General features: G+C 42.7%; 2 protein-coding genes across 6 annotated transcripts; one reads left to right on the forward strand and one right to left on the reverse strand.

The window, feature by feature from the left end:
• On the forward strand, positions 1-13,272 carry LOC110985659 (neuropeptides capa receptor-like). 3 transcript variants are annotated; one of them, XM_087135885.1, is made up of 2 exons: positions 1-3,078; positions 13,143-13,271. In XM_087135885.1, exon 1 carries the CDS (start codon positions 1,908-1,910, stop codon positions 3,063-3,065), a length of 1,158 nt encoding a protein of 385 aa, XP_086992011.1. In that variant the 5' UTR covers positions 1-1,907; the 3' UTR covers positions 3,066-3,078; positions 13,143-13,271. The 3 variants fall into 3 exon arrangements, 1 of the variants encoding a protein (XP_086992011.1); XR_015425036.1 differs by lacking the exon at positions 1-3,078 and adding an exon at positions 9,933-10,293 and having other exon boundaries at positions 13,143-13,272; XR_015425037.1 differs by lacking the exons at positions 1-3,078; positions 13,143-13,271 and adding exons at positions 9,933-10,293; positions 11,083-11,793.
• On the reverse strand, positions 5,577-24,681 carry LOC110985647 (cadherin EGF LAG seven-pass G-type receptor 1-like). Of its 3 annotated transcripts, none has more exons than XM_022246826.2 (11): positions 20,980-24,681; positions 17,662-18,749; positions 17,328-17,489; positions 16,388-17,230; positions 15,485-16,090; positions 15,082-15,313; positions 13,161-13,371; positions 12,408-12,520; positions 11,764-11,978; positions 11,072-11,191; positions 5,577-7,069 (listed from the first exon to the last, which is right to left on the reverse strand). In XM_022246826.2, exons 2-11 carry the CDS (start codon positions 18,692-18,694, stop codon positions 6,876-6,878), a joined length of 3,729 nt encoding a protein of 1,242 aa, XP_022102518.2. In that variant the 5' UTR covers positions 18,695-18,749; positions 20,980-24,681; the 3' UTR covers positions 5,577-6,875. The 3 variants fall into 3 exon arrangements, 2 of the variants coding, with proteins under 2 accessions (XP_022102518.2, XP_086992010.1); XM_087135884.1 differs by lacking the exon at positions 5,577-7,069 and adding an exon at positions 10,316-10,651; XR_015425035.1 differs by lacking the exons at positions 5,577-7,069; positions 12,408-12,520.

Raw genomic sequence — 24,681 nt, forward strand, 5'->3', positions numbered from 1 at the left:
CTTGGTAATATTTGCCTGATATCTGGTAGCTTGAATAATTTCTAGGAGGAATGTGGCAGGCAATGGAATTTTCGACCGTTTACACTCCAAGGAGGTTTTCAATATGAAAGACATATGCGAGGGCCCAATTTTTTTTCTTTCCAAAATCAGTTAAGTGCGCATGGGGCGTAAATTTCCAGTGCATTAGGTCAGACGTGGCAATGTCACAGAATAAGGGCACCATGCTGAAAACATTACGACATTTTTGTCAATTTTTCTCTATCAGCGACAGAATCGACAAAAGCCATCCGGTTGATCATAAATTAATTGGGTGTATAGCACGATCCGTGGCATCCATGGCGAAATTAATAGCCCCCACGGCGAGATGAGCTGTAAACAGAGATACTGGCTGTTTCTAAGAAAAAGATGTTATAAACAAAACGATTTTAAGCAGTATGAGTGGATGCTGACAGCCGATTCTGGGACGCTAGATTTATCTCGATTTAATCACTAGGCATGACGAAATGGGCGATGCCGCCCCCTTCGACCCGTAACCCGCTTTAACTTTGGCCATGGCATTTAGGTTTATCCTCCTCTCCTCACGAAGCCGACCAGTCAGCACCTCGCTGACAATCTGGTTATTTTCAATGGACGTTCTGTATAAATCCAAACGTTGTTTTCAATTGGTCACGATAAACAGTCATAAATCACAAAGACGAGGGAAATGGTGCGATGCGCTTCTCTCCAGATTTTGCATCATGAGGTTTAGCCCACAACTTGCACAAAACGAAGAGACTCACTTGATATTCTTCTCTCTATCCCAGTGTGACGATAAAGGCGTGCGTGTGTGATATGTATAAAGAAGGAAAGGATTTTAATGGTTGCGCATTAAAATATACCAGAAAATGCATATAACCAAATAGTCATGAATAAAAATTGCAAATCCTGATAAACAGCAATATAATCACCAGTTATCATCGCCGATTATTGGCACGAGTTTCACAAGTTTTTTCTGTTAAATGTCCTGTATCCAGCTTCTTGTAAAAATGAAAAAACGCCAAGCCTACCCGCAGAAAATTCTTTTACTTTAAAACTGTTCACCCATAGTATTGAAATACACGGTGAAAATAAAATATAATTTTATAAAGTGTACGATCAAGGTGACCTTTTGTTTCCTGTCTTAAGGTGTGAAAATATTGCAACATTCCATGTACCTCTTGTAATTCGAAACCTGACATTTTTAAGGTTCGTCTATCTTGCATCACCTTTATTCATCTCCTACCAGACATTTCCAGTTTACGCATCTCGTCGACGTATTGGTATCAATGCAACGCTACAAAGCTTTCATACCTGATGAATTACTTGAAGTCGCAGCTGTTCGTATAGAATTGTAAGATGTATTGGGGGAATACTCGTGCGTAGCATGAATCGCAAATGAGCCTGTATATGTGTTCGGCATTTTAGTTGGTTCGGCATTTTCTAAGACGCTGTGCCATCATTCAAAATAGCCTTCGCCCTTTAATACTTGGAAATAGCATTCTCTTTTTGAGGAACTGTCTGGGCCCATCAAGCACGGATGCATATTGATGAGCTTCGACCTATCAGTGACGAACTGCGTGTAGTGCCTTTGAGTCGCTTTCGGTTACTGTTTGATCAGAGTTGATTATTTACAACCAAGGGTCGGACGCATGCCGTCAAACGTTGAGCAATATTACAGTGTTATAGGGCGTTTCTCGTGAAGGTTCTATAACAACCATGCAGTGGAAAGGGAAACCCGATGGTTTTGTATCTGTGCACCGGGGCACAGGCAGTCATTCGTTTTCCGTGTCTCATTATCGTTAGGAGTTACAAGAACGACAGACGTTTTGGAGGTCCAATTTCGAATTAGTATCGGCCTGTTTAGATTCCCTTTGGTCCTCTTATAACTTATGTCAGTTGTGGCTATGAACGCATCGGAGCTGCAGAGCACGTTTTGTCCTCCAGACCAAACCGAACTTTTGTTAACCCGCGAAAATGCCTCATACTACATGTACAGCTCAGGGGACACCACCGTGATCTGTGTCATCATGCCTCTCATCCTCACCGTCGGCTTTTTTGGGAATGGTGCGTTCCTCCTCGTGGTAGCTCGCGTCGAGTGGATGCGACAGGTGTCGTCCAACTCCTACCTCGCGTGCCTAGCGGTCGTAGACATCACCTTTGTCGCCGTGGCTGTCGCGGGTAAGTTGTCCCGTTTCCTGTCCTCCCCTGTCGTCACGGACGAGTCCATCTTGGGAGTGCCGGGCTGTGTGCTCTTGTACTTTGTGTCTGACCTGTGTTTTTATGTGTCACTGTTCCTGATCACTCTGCTCTCTATGGAGCGGTACTCTGCCGTGTGCAAGCCCTTCTCGTTCCGGAGCAGCTCCGATGGAAGGAAAAGGGTGGTGGGTCGAATTGTGTGGTGCTGGGTCATCAGCGCATCGGCTGCCTGTCTCCTCATCCCGGACAGGTTGGAGTGGGATGAGTCATGTATCACCTGGTCCCCGCCTGAAGAGTTTGATCAACTGCCCCGGATCACAGGGAGCTGTACGTCGGTGGTCGCGTGGTATTTCAACTTCTCCAACTGCGTTCAGGTGGTGCCGTTCTTTGCGACGATGTTTGTTAACTTCTCGGTCTACGTACTGATCGCCAGGAAGCTCCGACAGCAGGCACGCACGCGTCAAAGACTAAGCAGCGAGATTGCCCTTGAACAAGCCCAAATTAGGGATCAAATCACGCGGATGCTGATCATCAACGGTACTACCTATTTCGTCTTCTTGATGCCTTTCGAGGCACTAGCACTTGGTCTAGCCATCAAGAGACTTACCGGTACACCATCAGTTCTTACCGAGGACCAGTTCTCTCTTACGCTCAATATTTGCCGCTGCTTGCTTTACACCAACTCTGCAGTAAATCCATTCATATACACGCTGACGAGCCCGGCATACAGACGGGCGTTTGTAGAGGGACTGTGCCCGTCCAAGTGTCCAAGAGGTTCGTCTCAAAATCTCATCGGAATGTCAAACATCCAAACAAAAGCTAGACAGGACAGCGAAAGACGGCTGCAGTGATGCAGTTTCATTGGTAATTAAGTTTACTTGGTTTCTGAGGAAAGGTTATTCTCATTTTCCCCCCAATCTGTCGTTAATTAACGCCTATTTACAACTGCCAACTCATTACATGTTAAAAAGAGTAGCAGTAATTGATGCAGAAATATCAGTCTTTTTGAGTAAGTAGCATTCGTAGTGTAACTATTTAAATTTAAAAAGACCTTATTTTTAAAGCACCAAAAATAATATTTGTGTATGCATTACAGAGGCAGATCCTGGAGACTTGACGGTAGACACACGCAACCCTCCCTAAATGGAACCCAAAACAATACTTTAAAACAGAGAGAGAGAAAGGCAATTGTTTGCTCTTTTCAATCTCTCTTCCCTCGCAAAGCTCGTGAAAAGTCCAACTTATAGCTCTTTTCCCAGAAAGGCCACTAAAGGTGACATCAAAAATTTCTAAAAAAATTGATCCCCCCCCCAAAAAAATCAACTTGGTCCCCCGGCAATTTGGCTCTGGATCGGCCATTGATGCATAAGCGTCTTTTATGAGAGTCTTTTTTTAGATGACATTATCGCCCCGAAAACCAGAAAAATCTCGAAGGATTATCAAAAGGCTAGAATATCTCTTAATAACAATTCTCAAACTGTCTTATAGATTTCTTCTACAATAAGCATCAGATGTCAAACGGAATTAATTTTTCAAGACTTCATACAGGATATAAGAGCCAGAAGGCCACCTTTTTGGTCAAGCCATAAAAGTCTGGCCATAAGCAAAAATGCTACATGCTTTTAAAGACGTAGTTCCTATAGGGCCTATAGTACACGAGGCTGTATAATCGCTTTAGGTGTTTCTTACGGAGCTGACTTCTTTCCTGCAGCCTTCAATTACTGACTAATCATATTACGTAGGAAAACATAGTGGATTCATCAGCAAATTATAGAATCGTACTCTACTTTGTTTTAGTGCGTTGTAATCGAGCGCATCACAAGTCCATATACACTCCACGAGGCTCTCCAAAATATCCCCAAATATCAAGTTTTATTCAAGCTGTGTAACAAGATGAGCTGACAAAACGTATTTCATTTTGTCATTTTGTTTATCTTTTGTTACTTCCAACCGACTCGAATGTTTCGCCCTCCCCTGACATTATAAGCACGTGAGGTCCAGCAACGAAGTATCTCCAGCTGAAAATGTGCCCCCTGGGCAGCTTATGACTTGAGTATATTACATATCGAAGGGCAGGGCACTCAGCATAACAGTCTGTCTGACCGGACTGAAAAAGAATACATCTTTCAAACAATGGACTTTAAAAACAGATTTGTGGTGAAAGCGAACTCAAACACTTTGCTTCGTCTAAGCACAAGTCAGCCTGAACCACAGAGTGCAAGTAGGTGAAACTTTGAGAAAACACGTATGAAACAATGTGTACGGTTTACAGCATTCTAAATTGCAATCTTTCCACCGTGTACCAGACTTTCTAAATCATTGGTAATTAAACTACTCCATTAATTTAGGATTAGACAATGTCACCTTCGATCACATCACACTTCTACACAAGGTAACGAACAGCACCAAAGTGAATATTGTGATATGGGTTGAGAGGTCATATCGAATATCGATTTCAATATGCATTCATCAGTTGCAAGTGAAATATTTTTCAGATGTTGGAAATTGTATTGATGGGTCTGCTAAATTACATATTCATATTGTACAGAGGCAGACTTCTTGATGTCATGCGCTGCTGTTTGGGAAAAATGCATATCTGGTCGTCCCTTTAACATAAGACATCAAAATACCATTTGCCTGCTGCTTGGATGCTAACAGCAATAGCAACAAGAACCCTCAACCTGGGGGTTGAATTTCAACCCAGACTATATAGATGTTTTATGCACGAAGCTGGTAAGAGACGACGACGGCGTGTCTTTTAACATCACATATTTGTTCACATACACGTAGCACTAAATCTCCCTTTTCCACATTTTGTCCTTATATGAGTTAGTTTTTCCTTCCCCTCGGAAATATAACGGAAACAGTGGTGTATCTAGCATGGGGCAACTTGCACTCCGACGGGTTTTGTTACAATCAACTATTAATATAAATATCTTATTTACCAATTATTAGCACCATAACCCTAAGAAAACAATACCACGAAACAAACACCTTTCCATATACCCGGTGGGGGGGGGGTGTTTGCTTGCGTTACGTACACGATGCGTTCATGCGTTTCACTTTCACGGACACAAAAATCGACTCCAACATAACACGAGTGCGTTGCATGCAGTCGTCAAAATCGCCTGGGAGCGATTCAAATAGACACACAACGCTTGGCGCAAGTGTTGACGCGCACACAGAGAGGCGGCTTAAGGCGTTTGATTTCTTCTCTCGCCAGCATCATGTTGAATCAGCCCGAAGTTGTAACCGATTTTGAACCCCCCCACACACACACACCAGAAGTTGCATGCACCGCTGAACGAGAGATGAAATGCAATTTCGCAAACGTAACATTTTGCAGAGGTGGGTCAGAGCAATTTAACAATTCCAGATACTGTTCATTCATGTATATCGACTTTCAGCGTATGTATTGAGAGAGGCACTGCCCCAGTGCGAATGGGATACATCTCTGTGTTACATTGAATATACCCTCATTTAGCAGAACATGCAAATCGATTCTTAGGATGTTCCACTACCTTTGGTGTTGAAAGATGGATTGTACCTGAGTAATGTGATGCCAATAGAGTCGGCAAACGTTTGATTTGTTTGAACTGATATTCTATATTATGGGTGTTTACTGACTGGGTAAAATGGCAGTCGCTGAGCAAATCTCGGGTACGAACTGTGATAGTGAGCTCAATATTTCAGGTTCAGTTACAACAGAAAATCCCTTGGCTGATGAACTGGGTGACTGAATTTAACCTTCGGTTGCTGATGGAAAGGACTTTGGCATTATTAATAATTAATAGGCCCTATATAGACCTTTTTCCCGTGATGTCACGATCGTGAAGGACCTATGATGTTTTGCGATGATAATGAGTGCATAGTGTTGTAATGGTAATTTACCTATTCAAGATAAACTAGTCAAGCATGCAGCGTTCGCACATGCGCTTGCACATGGTTGAAACTGCCTGTAGGAATATAAATTATGCGATCACCGTGGCCAAGGCTGTCCACACGTGGTGGTATTGTTTAGATTTAGTCACGTGGGTGAAAAAGGTCTATAGACGACAGGTTGATAAGACTCCAAACAATAAATTTTCAGTGACGCGCATTACCATTGGCGACATACGTGTGCAGTGAATACTAATGTAGGCCTACAAGAGACCTGAAGTCCATGAATGTTTTAGAAATTAATTAAATCTGAACAGTTCAATGACAGGCACCACCTGGTTTAAGGACTTCGTTCCTTTGTAAGGTAACGATTTATATTGCCGGGTTGTGGGACTTTGGAGTGTCCACACTACCGAAATGTATCGTGCACTCTCAACTGCTCACTCTTGACCAAACCTATAGGTCTGTCGGTGATGTTGTGCGTGCAAACAGAAACATTTCAATTTTGTATAAACATGATTATTCATTCAACATGAGAATCTGTAACTTTAACATACAGTTAAAGTAATTTTAAAGTACATGTAATTTAAACAAGAAAAATTTCCATTATGATCAAACGGTTCAGAGAATGGATATGTGGACAGGATAAGTACACGGCTTAGATTTGACAGGTTGGAAGAGCTATGATATATGGCCTCCGGCAGTTAGCTTATTATTTCAGTAAGCAGTAAGAAGCCATACTGATGTATGTTAAGAGGGTAGTCCCCATGTTCTGACAGATATTAATTGCCGGGTTTGCTGCTTTTCGTCACCACAAAGTCGCGTGCGGACTCTCCGAAGCCGACAGCAGAGAAAGCCCTTATTGTTACCAGGTAACGCGTGCCAGTACTGAGCCGCTCGATAGTGTAGGTTCGCTGGGTAGCCCCGTTGATAATCACTGACCTGGTGGCCGATATTGGATCATCATTTTCATTCACTGTGTAAAAAAAATTCAAAAGCTTCAATTAGCACACATGCTTAAATCTTCATCGGTATGGAAATCTATGTTTCAGTAGACTGAAAGTGTTAAATGATCGAAGAAAAACCGAATTACTTCACAAACCAGGCCAGGAGCTACAGTTTCTCGTTTTGCATAGTATACCCACCCTGGCAAAATGCAATCGAGCAGCTGGCTAACGTGGACGTGTTCCCTCGAACAAGAGTTTAAGAGGCCATGGTGCTTATGCTTCAGAATGGTAATAACAGGGCAACCTTTAAGACTTAAACAGCACTGCTGTTCATTAAATCGTTTCGACCCCCCCCGACTGACTGCTAGAAGCGCATTCCTAGACCGCTGCAAGATTGTCGGTTCGTCATTCCTTCGCCAGATTAAAATAATCACATCTGAAACCCATCCAAAAGCCTTTAATACACCATATTTCCCCTTTTTTTTCCTTAAAAAATCGACACGAGGCGCCCTAGACCATCCAGAAACGGGTTGACTTTCGAGAACAATGGCTGAAACATTTTCCAAGGACTTTGTAGAAAACATTGCTGGCCTGAATTCGATCTCCGCAGCAAAGCAACCGTCAGATGATAATTTTGCGAATTACAGATGAGTTCACTTCATCAGTCACACAAAAGAACAGTGATCCGTAAACATCTGGTCGGGTATGCGGGGGGGTGGTCTAGCAACATCGCTGCTTTGTGCGTGCACCATACAAGGACAATTTCGATCGCAGACTCATTAATCACGCACAGTTTCCGATACGCGATTAAAAAACCCCAATGAAAACATGATCTTAGCCGACAGCGAACGTTCGCCACGTGGAAAAATGCCAACAACATGAGTCATGTTCATTAATAAGCCCCTGATCACAGCCCAGCTTCAATTTTGATTCCTTTCTTTAATTAAATGCCTTTCATTTCAATAATTCCTTTTGCGACAGTTGTAATGCATCACAGGAGTGGACGACAAACAAGCAATGTTTTTCTGTACAACCCTACGGAGGACGTGTGACTGCAAACATTAATCTGTTTCCTATTCATTGCGTACTCCAATTCAGGTTATCCTGTTTTCACACAATGTTGCATTATAGGCCTGGTATAAAGATAGTCACAAAAATTGGATTTCGAAGTTTAAGAAGAGAAATAACATTTTGAGAACTCTTTGCATATGATGAAAACAACGACTGATGTAGTTTTGGCCAATCAGAGAAAAGATTTGAAGCTTATTCATCCTGCACTGTTAAATTATGTTCATTTTACACAGCTTACAGTAAGTGTAGCCTTTTACGAAATACATATAGCTAGGGCAATATTTTCGAATTACCAGCTTTAGTAAATTTTGTTTACCCATTTCTTTTAATTAATTAACATTCTTGTATACTATGCATGTATCTGTGACTTGGTCTGGAGAAAAAGTTACTTATGTTTAAAACAGGTTCACTTCCCCTCTAAGATTTATGCACAAAATGCCTGGAATGCTCACCATCGAATCCCATGATGTAATAAGAGTATAGAAAAGGTTTATTGCTCTTTCAAGTAAGGCATATATATTGGTCGGCGTAGTACTTACTCATAAACATAACTATTACCCGATCAAGAACATAACAATTTTCGAAGAGCCATACCAACATTTAAACGTATGACATTTACGACCACATAAACACATTAACACTGAGGAACCCGTTTAATACATGTATGTACACAGGAGGATAGACTCCCACGGCAACGCAGTTCGTCTAGACGGAGTACTTCTTCCATCTGGTTGGACACTTATGTTACATGCAGAGGAGACTGTACACTCCCGGGTCAGATTGACCCACAATTGGGTCCCATTTGGCATGACCCTTTTCTGGGTCAAATTATGACTCCCTTTTGAGTCATATTTGACCTTTTCCGGGTCAAAATTTGATCTGGAAAAGGGTAATGCTGAATGGGACCCAATTCTGGGCCAGTATGGCAATACTACATAATTTTGACCGTCTCTCGACCAATCAGAAGACCGGATTTCGTCCCGCGTGACTGTTATCAACATAAAATGAGGATACACAATATTCCATATTTTTGTCAAGTTACCCATATTTAGAAGATAATGAACTCACCAGGATATTTTGGAATGAAACTTCCTATTTTCCAATTACAGTAGATCTTATGCCCAAAATGCAATGATAGTTGCCACAGTTGTTGATTTATAAAGAGTTTATGAAGGGCATTGACAGTGTATGGAGCGTTTTTGCCCGACATGGGAGGCTACGTGTGAAGAGCGCACAAACCGGTCGATCGTGCATATGCACTGTACCGGTACATATACACTGTTCATTTTGGTCGCGCTGTGACTGTGGTGACTGCAGTTAACTCAATGCACGATGACATGGTGTTTATTCTACAGAATTTCCAGCATTGCATTGCTGAAGAGGAAACACAAACTTGAATGTAAATTTGCAAACCACTCAGTGCCATGGAAAAAAAATGTATTTTTGAGGGCTGCAGTTGGTCTCCAGATCGACTTCGCCCGTGTACTATCGCGGTACTCAGGAACGTCCAGTGGCCCGTGGAGTTTTGCGAGACAAATTACACGAGTTGGTCTTCGAGTGTTAAAAATGAACAGCGTTCTTCTCAATTTTCCTTAAAGCAGTGAACTCAAAAAATGACAATGGTTCTTGAAATGATGCACAAACTAAATCATAAACCACAAAATTGGCAAATGTTGACAAATTACAATACATGAAAATCCTATACACTGCCTTTAAAAACAAAGTAAATAAAGGCATGGAAGTAAACAAAGCCTTGAACAGAGTAATGCCCAAATATAGGGCTAAATTTGACGGACTTTTTAAGAGGGTGAATATACCTTTTTCTTGTAATGTCACGATCGTGCTGGACCTATGATGTGTTGTCATGGTGATGAGTGCACAGTGTTGTGGTGATTCAAGATAAATTAGTCAAGTATGCAGCGTTCGCCGGTCAACCACAGGACGACAGGGCACGAGACTTGTGTTGTTTGCCGTCTATCAATGACTCACCTTTCTTACGTCATTATTCCCTTACGATCCAAGCTAGAGTCGTGTACACCTAAACAGATGCTGTTATGATGTACGCAACGCTTCAACAGTTCAGGGGATGCCATTTGTCTACTCTACAGAGGGAAGATATGCTGTAACTTCTTTCATTGTATCGATTTTCTGTACTTTGTACTGAATCTCCAAATTTCCAAAGGTACAGTATTTCTTTTATTCTTATTATTTTGTTTCAAGGGGTATTTAGAAAATGCATATTGTATATACAGTAGATTTACGTACAAACGCAAATCAAAGTCCCATAATACAAAAATCACTCACCGTAGTACACAAACAAATACACAAAACGGTACGTTCGTTGATCCCCTCTAAAATTACCCAACACCCCCACGTATAAATGGAATATTGTGTATCCTCATTTTGTGTTAATGAAGATCACGTGGGACGACATCCATTCTTCTGATGGGTCGAGAGCCCGTCAAAATTACGCAATATCGACTGGTTAGACGGGCAGCACGACTAACATCTCCTGCCATCATCAGGCATTATTCGGCATCCTAAGAATAAAGTGATCCAGTATCCCAATCTTCAGCGTCCAGCAGAATGATATAGAACTCCGATACAATGAAAACGAGAAGGGCATTTTCTAAAGTCACAGATAATCAACCCGAGAAAAAATGCAGAGATGCTACATTTTCTCGATATCGGTCAACTAAAATAACAAATCTCTGTTTTATTGATACATAGGTCGGTAAATCATTTTTCTGGCAAAGTTCCTGACTATGGATTAAACGATCTGGTATAGCGGGTATACGCGAAATAAAGAATATGTTGTCATGATTAAATAGCCAATCTTAATATTTCTTATTTAAAAATTTATCAAGGCGTTCATGCGATGGATTTTTGCCCGTTCTAATCTGAGTATATCTATCATCGAGTACGGGATCCCTTTAATGGTTCACTATTTTATGTCTTACCTTCGACGTAGGAGATCTGGTAACCAATCACTTCTTCCGACTTGTCTTTGGGTGGGATCCACTTGACAACCAGCGTTCGTTTCCGCGGACGCACTGACAGGGATCTGACCGTACGAGGAACTGCATTCAAAGACGAAATTCATGGAAAGGGTGGCTTTTTATCCAATAGTTATGATACTTCCACATCTAGTGATAGTAAACACGACGAGGGTGAGTGACAAGGACGAAACCGGGTAGTGTCAGTGGCAGGGTCTCATAAAGAATTCACGATCCCTATAACGGGCATTTCATATCTGTGAAATTATACAATATGCAATGCCTCGTTATAGGAACGAACTGGCAACCCGTTAAGGCTGAAAATGGTACTTGTATCCAATGGATGCCACCGACTAACAGTTGCAATCATTTCCCATGGACCGTCTGTACTATCACAATAATGTTGCCTGCCATAGCCAGGGAATTCAGATGTGGTCAGTGGCCCTCTCAAAATCCACCCAAATCGAAAAATAACAAGGTTGGCAAGACTGTGCAAAATAAAGAGCGGCAGCCGCTGTACCCAAACGAAGATAAAGAAGTGAGTTTGCTTTGTAAATATTTGAAGAAGGGAAACGAAGTTGCTTTCATTGCTCTCCTGCTCTCCAAAACGAGTTTCATAGTGCATATAAAAATATTACGAGGGTACTTGGTATCACCTTTGACTCTAGTAACCGAAGTCTCGGAAGAGTCGCTTTCTTCATTACAGCGGGGCGACGTGCCGACATTCTTGAGTCTATTTGAGAGGTCGATTATGGCCGAGTTGAATTGGACCATGTTGAGACAGCCGATGAAATGGGCCGAGGTCACGTGGCCAGCGCTCACGAACGATGGAATGCCCCCTAGAAAAAGTGGCCCATTGAGGTTCAGGAACCTAACGTGAAATTACGCACAAAATACACGTAAAATCGTTAGTTTTTTATGCTCACGAATTTGGATGTTTGCACCAATAATTAACTTTGTGGACTTGTGCGAATACAGGATGTCAAGCTCAACGTTGAGGAGCTCCAGCGTATGTGGCGTGGTACATTTATTAGTAATATTTTACATTTAAAGTGATCTCCGCTATAATAAAACAATTTCGTTTTGTAACATATAAAAACGTATTAAAATTTACCAGGGAATGAAGCAATTTGCAACTTAATGCTACAAAACCGGTGATAGAAACAGGCTCACAACTCCAAGCGGACTGTACTTCACCTTTTTAAAAATATTACATGCTAGTTTCCATTCACAATCTAAGCGAATACAAAATTTTGTCTTTGAAGCTGCAACGAAAAGAGGCACAGATCGAAAAACCTACTTGGCCCGCGGGACTTTCCTCTGCACACCAATTCCTAGGCAAGACGAGTCGGCATAACTCACGTTCCAGGCGGCTGCCGCTGAGGTGCAGTTGTCTATTCCCATCACAACATTCTAGCCAAAACAACGCGTAGTATGAGGGGACTTCTAAGCCCAGGTGCATCGCATTTCATTAAAGGCAACAGGCAAACTGATCTTGGGATCGTGGTAATGGAGTCATTGGGTGCAAAGAGGGATTCTACAGGATGTCAGTGGTATACCCAGCGAGGGGGGGGGGCAGGAGGATAATTTGCCCCTTGACGGATTTCGGGACCTCGAGTAAGGCTGTTAATAGTTTTTTTCTCCCCCAAGCATCACGTTGACTAAGCCAGGAGCCGCATTCGCTTTTGAATTAGCCCATTCCCCAACGCACCAAAAGCCGGATACGCCGCTGCAGGATGCGAAGAAAATCGAGTGGAGTAACAGGAGGGGCACGGGGACACCCGAACCCTATAAGTTTACCTTGCTCCGCACCTAGATATATGTCCCATCATAAATTAAGACAAAGTTATGACACTGGCTCAATCAGTAGAGTAGGAGGCAAACTTGCCAGCGTCAACACTTTGCACTCGAAACCAGTCACACAAGATCTATCAGTACTCCAAATTTTCCCGTATTTAAAACAAAGAAGTACGATCCATTTTTAACCCACTTTGCTCTTGTTAGTCATGCTTTGAACTTTTCGTGTATTAATTAGGAATCAAGGTCAGCTCACCCCGCCGGAGTGATTGATGTAGACGTCATGCCACGCCCCATCGCTGACATTCCTGGCAACAGATGCGCTAGTACCACCGCTGCCGGCATCCGCCCTGCCGGACCTCCTGAAGTGCAAGATGCCGCCCAGGATCTGCAGTGCCACGGACTCGCCCCTCCCGCCCAGCTGACCGTTGTACAGGAGGAGGCCGTTGGGTCGCACTGTCTTGAATCTGCAAGTCGAGAAATGTGCCATAGAATGCAAGACATATGGTGATGTTTTTTTTCCAGAAACCTGTGTAAACGAATAGGATATGTTTTCTTGCGCCTGTTTGCCGTAAATAGCCGTTCAACGAGATCGCCATTGATGCTTTCATTCATGGCCCCTCATTATTTTTGAGCATGTAAACGTGGTAGTCATCTCCTTTTTACTAACAAGCTTAAAAGTGTACGTCATCCAGCGGCGTAGCCGGGGGGGGCAGTGGGACAGTTGGATGTTATAACGGAAGCGTCCCCAAAAAATATTCTAACTATTTTTTTTGTTTTTCCAAATTTCCAGGAAGGTGCAACTGGGAATGATGTTGTTAAGGGGGGGGGTTGCGCCTCCCAATCCCCCTCCATCTATGCCACTGAAAGTATCACAGTAAAAAAGATGCTACTTATTTCATGGGTTATCTGTTAAGCCTGTTTTGATCGAAGACAATTTCGAGCGTGCACTTCACTGACGAATTTGATTTCATGAATACAGATAAAAACCGAAGGCTTGCATGGTGAGTATATGTAAAGCAAGTGGCTTGCGGTGACACCGTGTAAGTTTGAAAAATCTCTTTTGTGAGCATGTGTGGTACCGAAAGGAGTCGGTTTACTTAACGTTTCGGATAGTGTGCCCTTTGCGTCGTCAGAGAGATGGAAGAGATGTCTCCCGAAAACCACAAACACTTTGATTTCATGCGGTTGATCTATAATGAATATCGAGTGCAGGGGGGGGGGTTGTTTGAGGGTCGAACCCCCTCTCTGAAAAAGTTTTGGAGAAAATATTAAAAGTAAGTGAAGTATCGTGCACCAATACCATTTTGAACAATGTGTGTCATGTAATGTTTCATCAATATTTCCGATCGTCCGCAACAAAATTAGATATTAAAAAATATCTCCTGCCTGACCCCAGAAAATTTCCCGGATCCTCCCCTGAATGGTTTGCAAATAACGGGGATCACAGATCCCAGGGGAGGGGGGTATATATCCCCTCCAATTTGATGGGGGGATGGGCTCTTGAATCATACCCCCTACTAAAAATGCAGATTTGGGGGAATTCTTTTGAGTTTCCCAACAACCGAAATATATTCAATAGTACTGAAAGGTGGGAAGAGTGTAAAAGTTCAATTACGCTGGTTTGATGTGTAGTTGGTGCATTTAAGAGATGTAAGTACAATCAAGGTGTATATGCGTATCATGAACAGCGCCTCTGAGTTTTAGGTGGTGTCCAAAAATTGTCCTTCTCCCACTCTTCAAATTTCTACCGTCGTGTTTTTTTTTGGGGGGGTGGGATTGAAGTGACCCCCATCCCCAGTCTCTGGAAAAGATTACGTCACTAGCAGGTACAAGTTGTGAGTCACAATAGATTTACGGTAATGACTGGCTATCATCAGTGCAAATCTGACGTCAAACAAATCCACTGACAGGCTACCGATTTCCTTTGGAAGGGGGCCGACGTGAATCATCATAGACTATCTTATGAGCACTCATGTATATAGCGCCCCCACCCCTGCGCCTTTCTAGATTAAACTAATTTCAGCTCATCGTCGCCGATAGAGGGGGGAGTAAATATGCCAGCTCAAGAAGAAAACCAACTTGTGGTTTGAGACCCAATGAAGATACTTGGGACGGGTGAATAAGAGGCAATTTTGTAGGCAAAAATAAATAAATAATCTGGAAGTATATTTTACCTGAGTGATATGTGAAACTCCCTCAAAACTCGACCCAGAGGCATGTGTGCCTGGTAAGAGCCTTCCTTGAAAGTACGGGTAGTCATCTGACAGCGTGGGCCGTCATATCTGCCCTGGTCCCTGCAAAAGCAGTTAACCTCTCCTGCATCGTCAACCACGCATGATCCACGGTGGTTGCAAACCGCTTCGGAGCAATTCATGGTTGCGAAGGGAGGCTGACAGTTCGTGGTACCTTTTTCCAGACACGACAATGTTTTCGTGCACGGTCTCAGTTATTCTTTTTCAAAAATTAATTATCGCACCAATAAAACGCCATAAACATTTCAGTACCTTCTTAATACTAAATCTAGTTTTTATACACTTAAAACACCTTTGTCTTAGTGAGGAACCATCGCAGACTTACCGACAAATAAACAACTGCAACTATATTCGGGTGCCTGTCGTCGATTTTCACCTTGACTAATGCATTCTTCGTAAATGCTACACGTTTCCACTCCACAATTGTAAGACCTTCCAGCTGCCTCACAATTGGCTCTGAAGCTCACATTGAAAGCAGTGTAAGATAATCCCAAGGCCACCTCTGATACTACGCTGGCTCCGCCGGCGTGCATGGTCGGCACTAGACGGCACTGTGGTCGCACGGGGTCTGGCAAAATGTCCGCAAAGACCTGTAGCTGCTCTGACTCCAAGTAGACCAGTGACCGGAGCTCGTTTGGCGGTACGACGCTTTTGTCCCGGCGCCTGACGGCTAGGAGGGCCCTGAGAGGTTCTGGTGGGTTGGCTACACCATCGGACGGTCTGGCAAAGCCCCCTCGAATAACGAGGGTCACGAGTTCGCCCGTCGTCCTGAATACTCGAGCAACGGCGGACACGAACTCTCTGTACCTTGACAGGAAAGTCTGGATGTCTGAACGGATGCGAAGCCGCAGCAACATGCAGTGACTGAGCGATAGATCTGTGACTGGTGATGGATAAATTATGCTGCTGCAGATGTTGCTATGGAGGCCATCTTTACATATGAGTAAATAAGAAGTGAACACGATCATGATCAGATTTTTGTCGCAAAATTAACTTTGCTTACAAATTCGTCAATCACAACAGATCATAACAGCTTGGCATTGCATGCTGTTTTCTCGCTCATTGTTTTGAAATACATGGAGTTCAACTTGAACGAATACCATTCGTAAAAGACAAAACCTTCGTTCTTATACTGAAATAGCCGTATGCTATGTAATTCTCTCTCAACGTTTGATTGGGCATGGTAATAAGAAACGCAAATATTTCTTAGGTTTCAACAAATTCATACCAGAAACTTCGATCCTCAGTTGCACTGTGGACGGTATACGGTCGAGCTGAGCCGGCTGGTGGCACGCATGAATCATTCCCGTGTTGGCATCCAAGGTGAAGTTCATTCCTAGAACGTGGACAGAATTCCTCTCTGAGACATTCATCGGTGTTTTTCTTCTTTCTTTGGCTCCAGCGGCACTTTTGTCTCTTTCAACGAGACGGAAAATTAAGGAGTCCCCGCTGTCCTTATCTAGTGCACCTACTTTCCCGATAGCATTGCAACCATCATATCCAGCGTAGAAGCTATAGAAGATTCCCTGAGTTGACGGCACAGTGGGTGAATTGTCATTAATGTCGTGGATGTGGACTACAAGGTGGACGTCCGTGAAGAGCTTCCCAGAGAACGCACGGATGACCGCCTGGTACTCAGATCTTTCCTCGCGGTCAAAGGTGTACAGAGCGTGTACTATTCCCGTGCTCCGCTCGATCTGGAAGTACCTCTGCGGTGCCCGCTGCTGCACGAATGCGTAGGTCACGACCGCGTTCGGGCCCTCATCTGCGTCGGTGGCGGTGACTTTTCCAATCAGACCGAAGGGTAGGTTGTTCTCGGTCACATTGAGGTGGAAAGTGGTGCTGGGGAACTTAGGTGGGTTGTCGTTGACGTCTCCCACAAGGACCATGACCTCAACAGACGTTTGAAGTGTAGGCGTGCCTTGATCCGACGCAATGACCTGGAAATTGTACGATGCTACCCGTTCGCGGTCCAAAGAACGCTGGGTACGGATAAGCCCGCTTCTTTCACCGATGGAAAAGGTGTTTCTGTAGTCTCCAGATAGTCTGTAGGTTACAACACCGTTTGTGCCTAAAGTAGCGGTATATAAAATGAAGAGTAAATTTGATACAAATGGAAGGGACCACTTTCCTGTAAGATCGAGGTAGAAAAGCTCTGCAACACTTACCTATATCATTGTCCGTTGCAATCACGCGAAGTACGCGACTCATTACGTACGTGTTCTCGTCTACCACAATTTCGTATCTGTTCGTAACAAATACTGGTGCGTTGTCGTTCACATCCAAGAGAGTGATTTGCAGCTGGGCCTCAGCACTCCTTGCTGGTTTTCCTTAAGGTATCAAAAATAACAACAGGTTGAGTTTCAAAACATCGTGTGGTTAAGCCTTGATCAGAGCTTTTGATTGAAATGTGCTGAGGCGCTCTTTACTCTTCGAGGTCTGCTAAATACATGTAGAAGCAAATTTGATCCAACAAATATAAGTTCATTATAAAAATCGTACCTTGATCCGTTGCAGTCAAATTAATCATGTACACGCCTTTAGCCTCTCGATCCAAGTCCCCAACAACGGCAACCACCCCAGTCACCGGATGCACGGCGAAATCCGTTAAGCCGCCCATATCCTCTGCCCCGTTGGATATGTTGTATGTGATCTCGCCGGCACCTCCGTCATCCCAGTCCAACGCCTGCACCATCAGGAGAACTGTACCGACGGGAGCATGTTCGCTTACGTCAGCATAGTAAATATCCTCATAGAAGACTGGGGAGTACAAATTTTCCAGGGGGCTTGAGGGAGTGAGCGAAGGTTGTTGGATTTTGTGGGCACTGGCTGACGTAAATGGCGGACTAGTGGTATCGAAATATGCGGAACTCAGGACATCTGCTCGGATCGTGGGTGTGACACTCGAAACTGTGCCGATTCTCTCAGGAGTGTTGAGTTGCTTAAAGGTGTCTGCAACAGAAGATGTAGTTACAATGAGACCGTTCTGGTTATCTGTGACTGTCTTAGAGCTTTCCCAGCTTGTAGCCCTGTCGAAGTTGTCAGGTGTGTCAGTTGTCAATCGTGACATGCTTTCGTTCTTTTGGGAAAAGTCGTTGATGATAGATGTTGTCCTATCGATCGCTGCAGTGTGTTTTGAATCATCTGTAGTGTTGGTAACTATGGCGACATCAAAGTCAGTTAAGTTATTGATACTGATAGAAGTATCAGTATTTATAGCATCGGCAGTGGTGTGATGAATGCGAGCAGTATCTTCAACCTCATCTGCTTCTATACGACCAGTGGTGTCAATAAGAGATGCACTGCCGGTCATCGTAGTGAGAGAAAGATCGCCGTGGCTGGTGACATCGGTGCTTGTTTGCTTCTTCCCTTCACTTTCTACATTTGTAACAGTCGGATGTTTTGTGGCAAGCGTTTGGCAAGGGGTTTGATAGCAGGGGACGTAGTGAGCCGGTGCCAAATACAGATAAGCAGCGAGAAAGATGAGGCAAATAAATGGCTGACTCTTACGTGACGTCATTGCGAGTGGAAACATGTCATTGGCTTAGGTGGCAGCTGACCGTCGAATCATGAACGCACATTTAATCCAGCTGTGGTTGATGATCGATAAGAAAAAATCAGTCACCTTTAATTCGAATCCACTGACTCAAATCTGAAAGTGATTTCCATGACTTTCTGACCCTTTCCCCCTATAGTCTTTTATCCGAACAGGAATCCAGTGAAGCGAGAGAAGTGAAAACTACTCTCAAATGAAATGTTTGCACACTTTATTAAGTTTTACAAACTTTACACTTGGGCAGCGTTTGGATCGCTGCCATTTCCTGGGTTGAATTGAATTGTTCTTAATGTTTGTTTCGGGATTAAGGGCCTGTTTTTGAATCATGGTCAATGGGACGGCCATCTTTTGCACTGGTAGATAAGATTTTCCCACAAACCCCTCTTGATAACAAGTCCTTAAAGGAGGAATAAGAAATAAAGTTACCCCAACTACACTTCATGATGCAGTTTCAATTCGGTGGTGCACCTTTTTATACTTTTGTCTTCGAAAAACCTTCTAAAATCATTACAGCTATTATTCTCTGGAATGAGAGGAATTTCTGGAGAAAAAGATAAAAACCTGAAAAATGTCGTTCGTTCGAAGTGCACGAGGTCAAAAGAAAGCAGTCAGGTTTGGTTCTATGTGAACTGTAAAAAAATTGTGCGATACCCAAGTATTAAACAATCCACCATTCTTGGTCGACGACGTAAGTGGCAAAACGTTAAAGCCGGTTCATACTTAAGGCAAATGGGAAAGCCAAGCGAATTTTAACATCACGACAACTTTGCCGCGACATTTCGCTCGAGTTGAAATGTGTTCAGCTTTAAGAATTCGGGACGCGAATATTGGATATGACGTCACAAATTCGCGTTCATTTTCGCGCCAAGTACAAATTGGCCTTTAGATGGATAAAAATGGTTCTTTTGACGAATGCCATCGAGGGAGTGTCGGATCCGTGAAGTGACCGCTATTTTATTTTATAACCTTTTCAAGTCCCATTCACGGTACAACATTTCCTTTTAGACCAGAAAATAACAGCTGTAATGATTTTTGAGGGTTCTTAAAGTTAGAAGTGACTAAAGTGCAGAAGCTAAGAGAAAATGACAGAAATTTGTGCCCCTATACAGTCTCGATGGGCCGCTCAAGCTTGTCGACTCCACTTACCATTCTTTGCGCATGCGCACATAATTTAGAACTTATTAGTGAATTGGCCTTTACAGAGACACTCAGAGAAATTTTACGCACCTCACGAGCTACCGTCCAGGGCACACTGGCCAATTAACCTCCAATTATAGCCACTGGCAGTGAAAGTTATCCATATCTACAGATCCCATGGCTTGAGGGGACTTGAAAGTACAAGGCTTGGGACAATGCCGTATTTGAAATTCCCCTACTGTGGGAAGCCCAATATAGTGAAAGGCACTGCAAACGGGTTTTACATGTAAACGCACCCAAGTGTGTATTTGCCTGCAACTAGGGACCCCTATTGTTCCTCTTTTGTTCGTACTTCTAACTTTTTTAGAAGACCACCCATATGTTTTGTACACAGTTGTCAATCGGGGACCCTCTGTCAATCGGGGACCTTATTGTCCTCTATTGTTCAGGGTCCCCAATTGCATGCAGAAACAAACTCACGTACACATCCCTATACGTTCTCAGCACAGCCCATTGAGGTTATTAGGATGTTTCAAAAGATAGAAATTTAAGCGGACCTACCATAGTAGAGGACACGCCGGCTCACATACCATACACCATGCACATCGCACGGGGATACCCACAAAAATATATACGGCTATCCCCTTTTAATTTTCATCTAACAAAACAAAGAAAATGAAAACTAACAGTTTCATTCTTCAGTTACCAAGACTTTAGCTCACTTTGCAGCACTGCTTGAAATCAACCTAGGGCCCAACCCAACCCAGTTTTGTCCAGTCCCTTCAACTCCTTGGAAACTTTCGACGCCATGTCATCAGACGGTACAAATTAGAAACGTGTTGTTTATTGATGCATACTACATGATGTTTATCGATCTTGGAAACATCTGAATCATCTCACAAGTCGTCAAGAATTATTTTCAACAGAGGCATTCATTGCATTTCTATACAAATTAAAAAGTAAATGCAGCTGGATGTTTTGATTCTGTTGGGGAGAAAGTACAAACAACATTTCTTTAAACTCAAATTTCGTGCTACGACTGCCAAAAGCGTTTCCTAACTTAAACGTTTTTGGTGAAGTACTCGAAAGCATACCGTGTGGCCTATGACCCAATTAATATGACTTACCGCTAAGACATTCAGCTTGAACTCAACACTGGAAGGTAGCTTTTAAACCTCAACGTACGTGCGGCAAGTAAAAGTGTACGGGGACACATAAGACCTTTCAAAACTTCCGGCCAAAAGCAACGCATGTTCTGCGTGAAAAAGGCTTCCGTGTCGTGCAGAACTGCGGCATCAGTCGGAGCGTGCATGTACATGTACATGTACATGTATATCGTACGGTGTCCTGTGCATGGATGACGTTACAGGAGCGCCAGGTGACCTTGCTCAGTACACATGCGAGAAAAAAGGTAGCGACGGGGAAAACACTTCAATTTTCCAGCAACAGCTGTTGGCGTCATATGCGGTCGTAATTTTCCTTTACTTCTGATCACGGGTTTTGCTCGAAATCATAGTCTCCATTCAAGGCCGTAGGCGTGTGGGACTAGCCTTATAAACTTTAACGGTGGCAAAACCTCACTCATATTAGCAAATCACATCCAAGCCTCCTCTTGCAGTCAATGTTTTTTAGATTTAATCTTTCTTGAAAACGTTACTTGTAGCCCCTTTTTAGTTTGAGGCTGTGTTAAGCCTTAAAGTCTTGTTGTGCCTAAGTTCTTTGGAGTGGAACGAACTGTTGACCACCATTCATGAAGTAAAAGGCTTTGGAAACCATTCACTTATAACGGCTAGTTGTATAATGGGTGTACATTCGTAAGTTTAATCACTGTCAACTTATTTATTTCCATTTGTTTAGCATATGTCTAATCCTAATTGAAAACTAATGAAGAAGAAAATTGTTTACTTATTGTATTGAGGAAGCTATAGTTTCCTCTTTAATTAACATAAACTGGGTAGTATTCATTCGGAATCTAGTATCGAATTGTTTTTGTTTGTTTGTTGGGTTGTTTGTTTTTTGGTAATTACATGGCTGTACGAGGACATACTTTCAAATGGCCAGTCAAAGTTTGATAAAAATAGCCTTTACGTCACTTGGAAGCTTGTTGAAATGTCGGGCTCCACATCCAGAGCCGGATTATAGCCTTATTCAGGCCGCGGATTTTCTCCCAAAATTGCCACACCACTGTCACCCAGTGCCACCCACATGGACACGCTAGATCCACGTCTGAAGTCGGAGGTCTGGAGACTGAGGAACAGGCATCAATCAACTGCACTCGGCGATTTGTGGCTCATTGCGAAAAGTTACTTCAAGGGTCACTTTGAAATTGTTCTCAATTTGTTTGGTTATCTCCCTCAGAAATAGAAGTTTGGCCTTTCCCGTCTAGGCGTGATTTCAGAAATAGAGCTCGTCACTGTTTGCAATTCACTTAGAGCACAAATTTGACTTACTTACTGTTGACCTTCACCATCTGGCTGCTCTGGCATCTAAACGCTCGAATTCCCCTTAGGAATTGCAAATGCCTTTAAGAATTTGACCTTGGCACTCGCAAATAATAGACTGTTCTCATTTTCCTGGTTCGGCTAAAAAAAAGTGTTAAAATAAGTACTAAGCGATACCAGCGCTCGGCTAAAGCGTGAAACTTAACACGGTTATAGTAAATTAAGAGTAGCACATGCACTCCGTCACCACTTAAGCTTGATGTGTACATTACTTAGCAAGTTCTTCTTGGGGCTTGTCTGTTTAAAGATACCAACTTGAAGTGAAGCTGCAGTGATTTTTTTCTGAAACGCAATTTTTCTGCATTTTGGTACTCTTCTGCAATTTATGAAAACTCTTTTATAATCCTAAATTAGATTACGTGTATTGAAACTTTTTAAATACTAAAATTACCCATGCCCTCTAGGACAACTGAGCAAGCTGTTCCTCTTGTGTCATCCAGCACAGATTTTTCTGTTCAAATTGTGAACCCATAATTTACTTACTGAAAAGATTTCTGAGAAAAGAGGTTTAATGCTTCCTTTTTGTTGTGCACATAAAAAACAAATCAGCGAAGTGCGGAGACTCAGTCCTGCGAAAACTACAAAAGTGCAGGATCTTTTTCACACAAACCAGTGTAACATTGAAGCATTCTTCATGGGGATGACAGCCCAGTTTTCCTCATGAATATGGAAACTAGTCATTAGCATAAACCCAACTGGGCAGTAAATTACTGTCTGGAATAGTGAAGCGAAATTTGAAACTTATGTTAAGTGATATGCATAGGTTTGTTTTAAAGGTTTTTATTAAAACAAACTTATTACAGTTTCCCTTTTAGTGGACATTTATCGCTTTGCTTGAGCAAAAGCAAGATTCATCTCCACAATGCGAACTTTCAACTAATAAAACTATTTTCAAGTTTTTTTTTGCTTTGGAGGGGTGTGCTAGAGTTTTTCGTGGGGGGTATTGTTTTGCCCTTTTAAGCCGACTTTTTTGGAATTCTTCATTGTTTTGCTTATCGTTTGTTTTATAGTGCGACTACTATTACTGTCTGTATCCCAACTCCATATACTATGTAATCGGCACGCAAACTGGCCGGGCCATGATAAACTGTTTATTAGCTGTGGTGGTTATGAACATTGAAATTGATGACATGCGCATGGACTTTTGTCATGAACCTAAACAAATCACTGTGTAGTACATGGCGGTTCTCAGACACCTTAACATCAAACACTGCAAAAATAAAATCAGCACTTTATGGTTTTATCAGATGACCACGCCATAGGGTGTTACTTCAAAACCGCTGAAGTTACTTTACACACCTATAAGTGTTCCAATGTATAGGCGTGTCATATATAGTGTGGACCTCTGCACTAAAGGTCCACATAATGCAGGGTACGATGCGTTGTGTGGACTAGTACCTGCACACGTCCACACTCTGAAAAACAGTTTCACAGGCTTTTTGGGGTCAAGGTGACAAAACGAAGAGGAACAGACCAAGAAATCATCATCAGAAATCTAGCTCAAAGGAGTTATCCTAGTGGGAGACATTTACCATAGCCACAGGGGAACAAAGGAATGTTCACACTTTGTATGAAAAAAACAAGTGTGTGTGCACTGTAGAGTGTTAAAAGTAACACCAAATAACACCACAATTTTGAATACCAGTTAAAAGTGTTGGTGTGACTGCACCGGGGGTGTTGAACTTCACACGCAAGTTTTTGCAGTGATAGTTGTCGATTAGTGGCGCTGTTCAATCTACAGCTTTAAATTACTTACGTCATATATGGAAATCTATATTATTCATTGAATATCAATTAGAGGGCTTAAGTTTTCCTTGGTGTATTTGGAAATTTGTTGAAAAAAAAAGAAAAATGGAGACAGCAAAATTGATAATTCAATGCGGACTTTATACTTACAAGTAGTCCTTGGTTTTATAGTATCGTTAAATTCAGGTCACAGCAGGAAGACTTCAAAGAGTGATAAGTGATAAGTTTTCTCAAATGTTCGAAGAGATCCAAAGATAGATTACTAGTTGAGGACCTCCTGCAGCCGTTTTTTACGAAGCACACAGATGCATTGGAAGGTTGACGTGATTGTCACAGGTTCTAACTTTACGCCCCCTTATTTCAACGCAGTCTTACCACAATAAAAACCAGTGTGACAACTTTTCGGTCGGTGACCAGAATTGACAGATTCTGCAAAGGGTCGACCGATGGTACAGCGCTAGGACCAAAGGGGGGTGCATAGTTTTTGCATGTTGTGTTGATACCGACACCCACGCGCTCTTGTTACCTCAATCCGACATAATGCACCAATGACACTTGACCTTATTTCACTCCAACATCCTC

This window comes from Acanthaster planci, linkage group LG04, assembly GCF_054643075.1.
Source record: "Acanthaster planci isolate LZ-2023a linkage group LG04, COTS_SCS, whole genome shotgun sequence".
In the NCBI taxonomy this organism is placed as follows: Eukaryota; Metazoa; Echinodermata; class Asteroidea; order Valvatida; family Acanthasteridae; genus Acanthaster; species Acanthaster planci.

Bases quoted from the DNA above. Each gene is read 5' to 3' on its own strand.
- LOC110985659 (XM_087135885.1), top strand. From the start codon at position 1,908: ATGTCAGTTGTGGCTATGAACGCATCGGAGCTGCAGAGCACGTTTTGT.
- LOC110985647 (XM_022246826.2), bottom strand. From the start codon at position 18,694: ATGTTTCCACTCGCAATGACGTCACGTAAGAGTCAGCCATTTATTTGC. The intron at 15,314-15,484 runs GTAAGTCTGCGA...GTCTGGAAAAAG, and splicing joins TTGCAGTTGTTTATTTGTCG to GTACCACGAACTGTCAGCCT. The intron at 12,521-13,160 runs GTGAGCTGACCT...TGTTTTGGCTAG, and splicing joins ACATCAATCACTCCGGCGGG to AATGTTGTGATGGGAATAGA.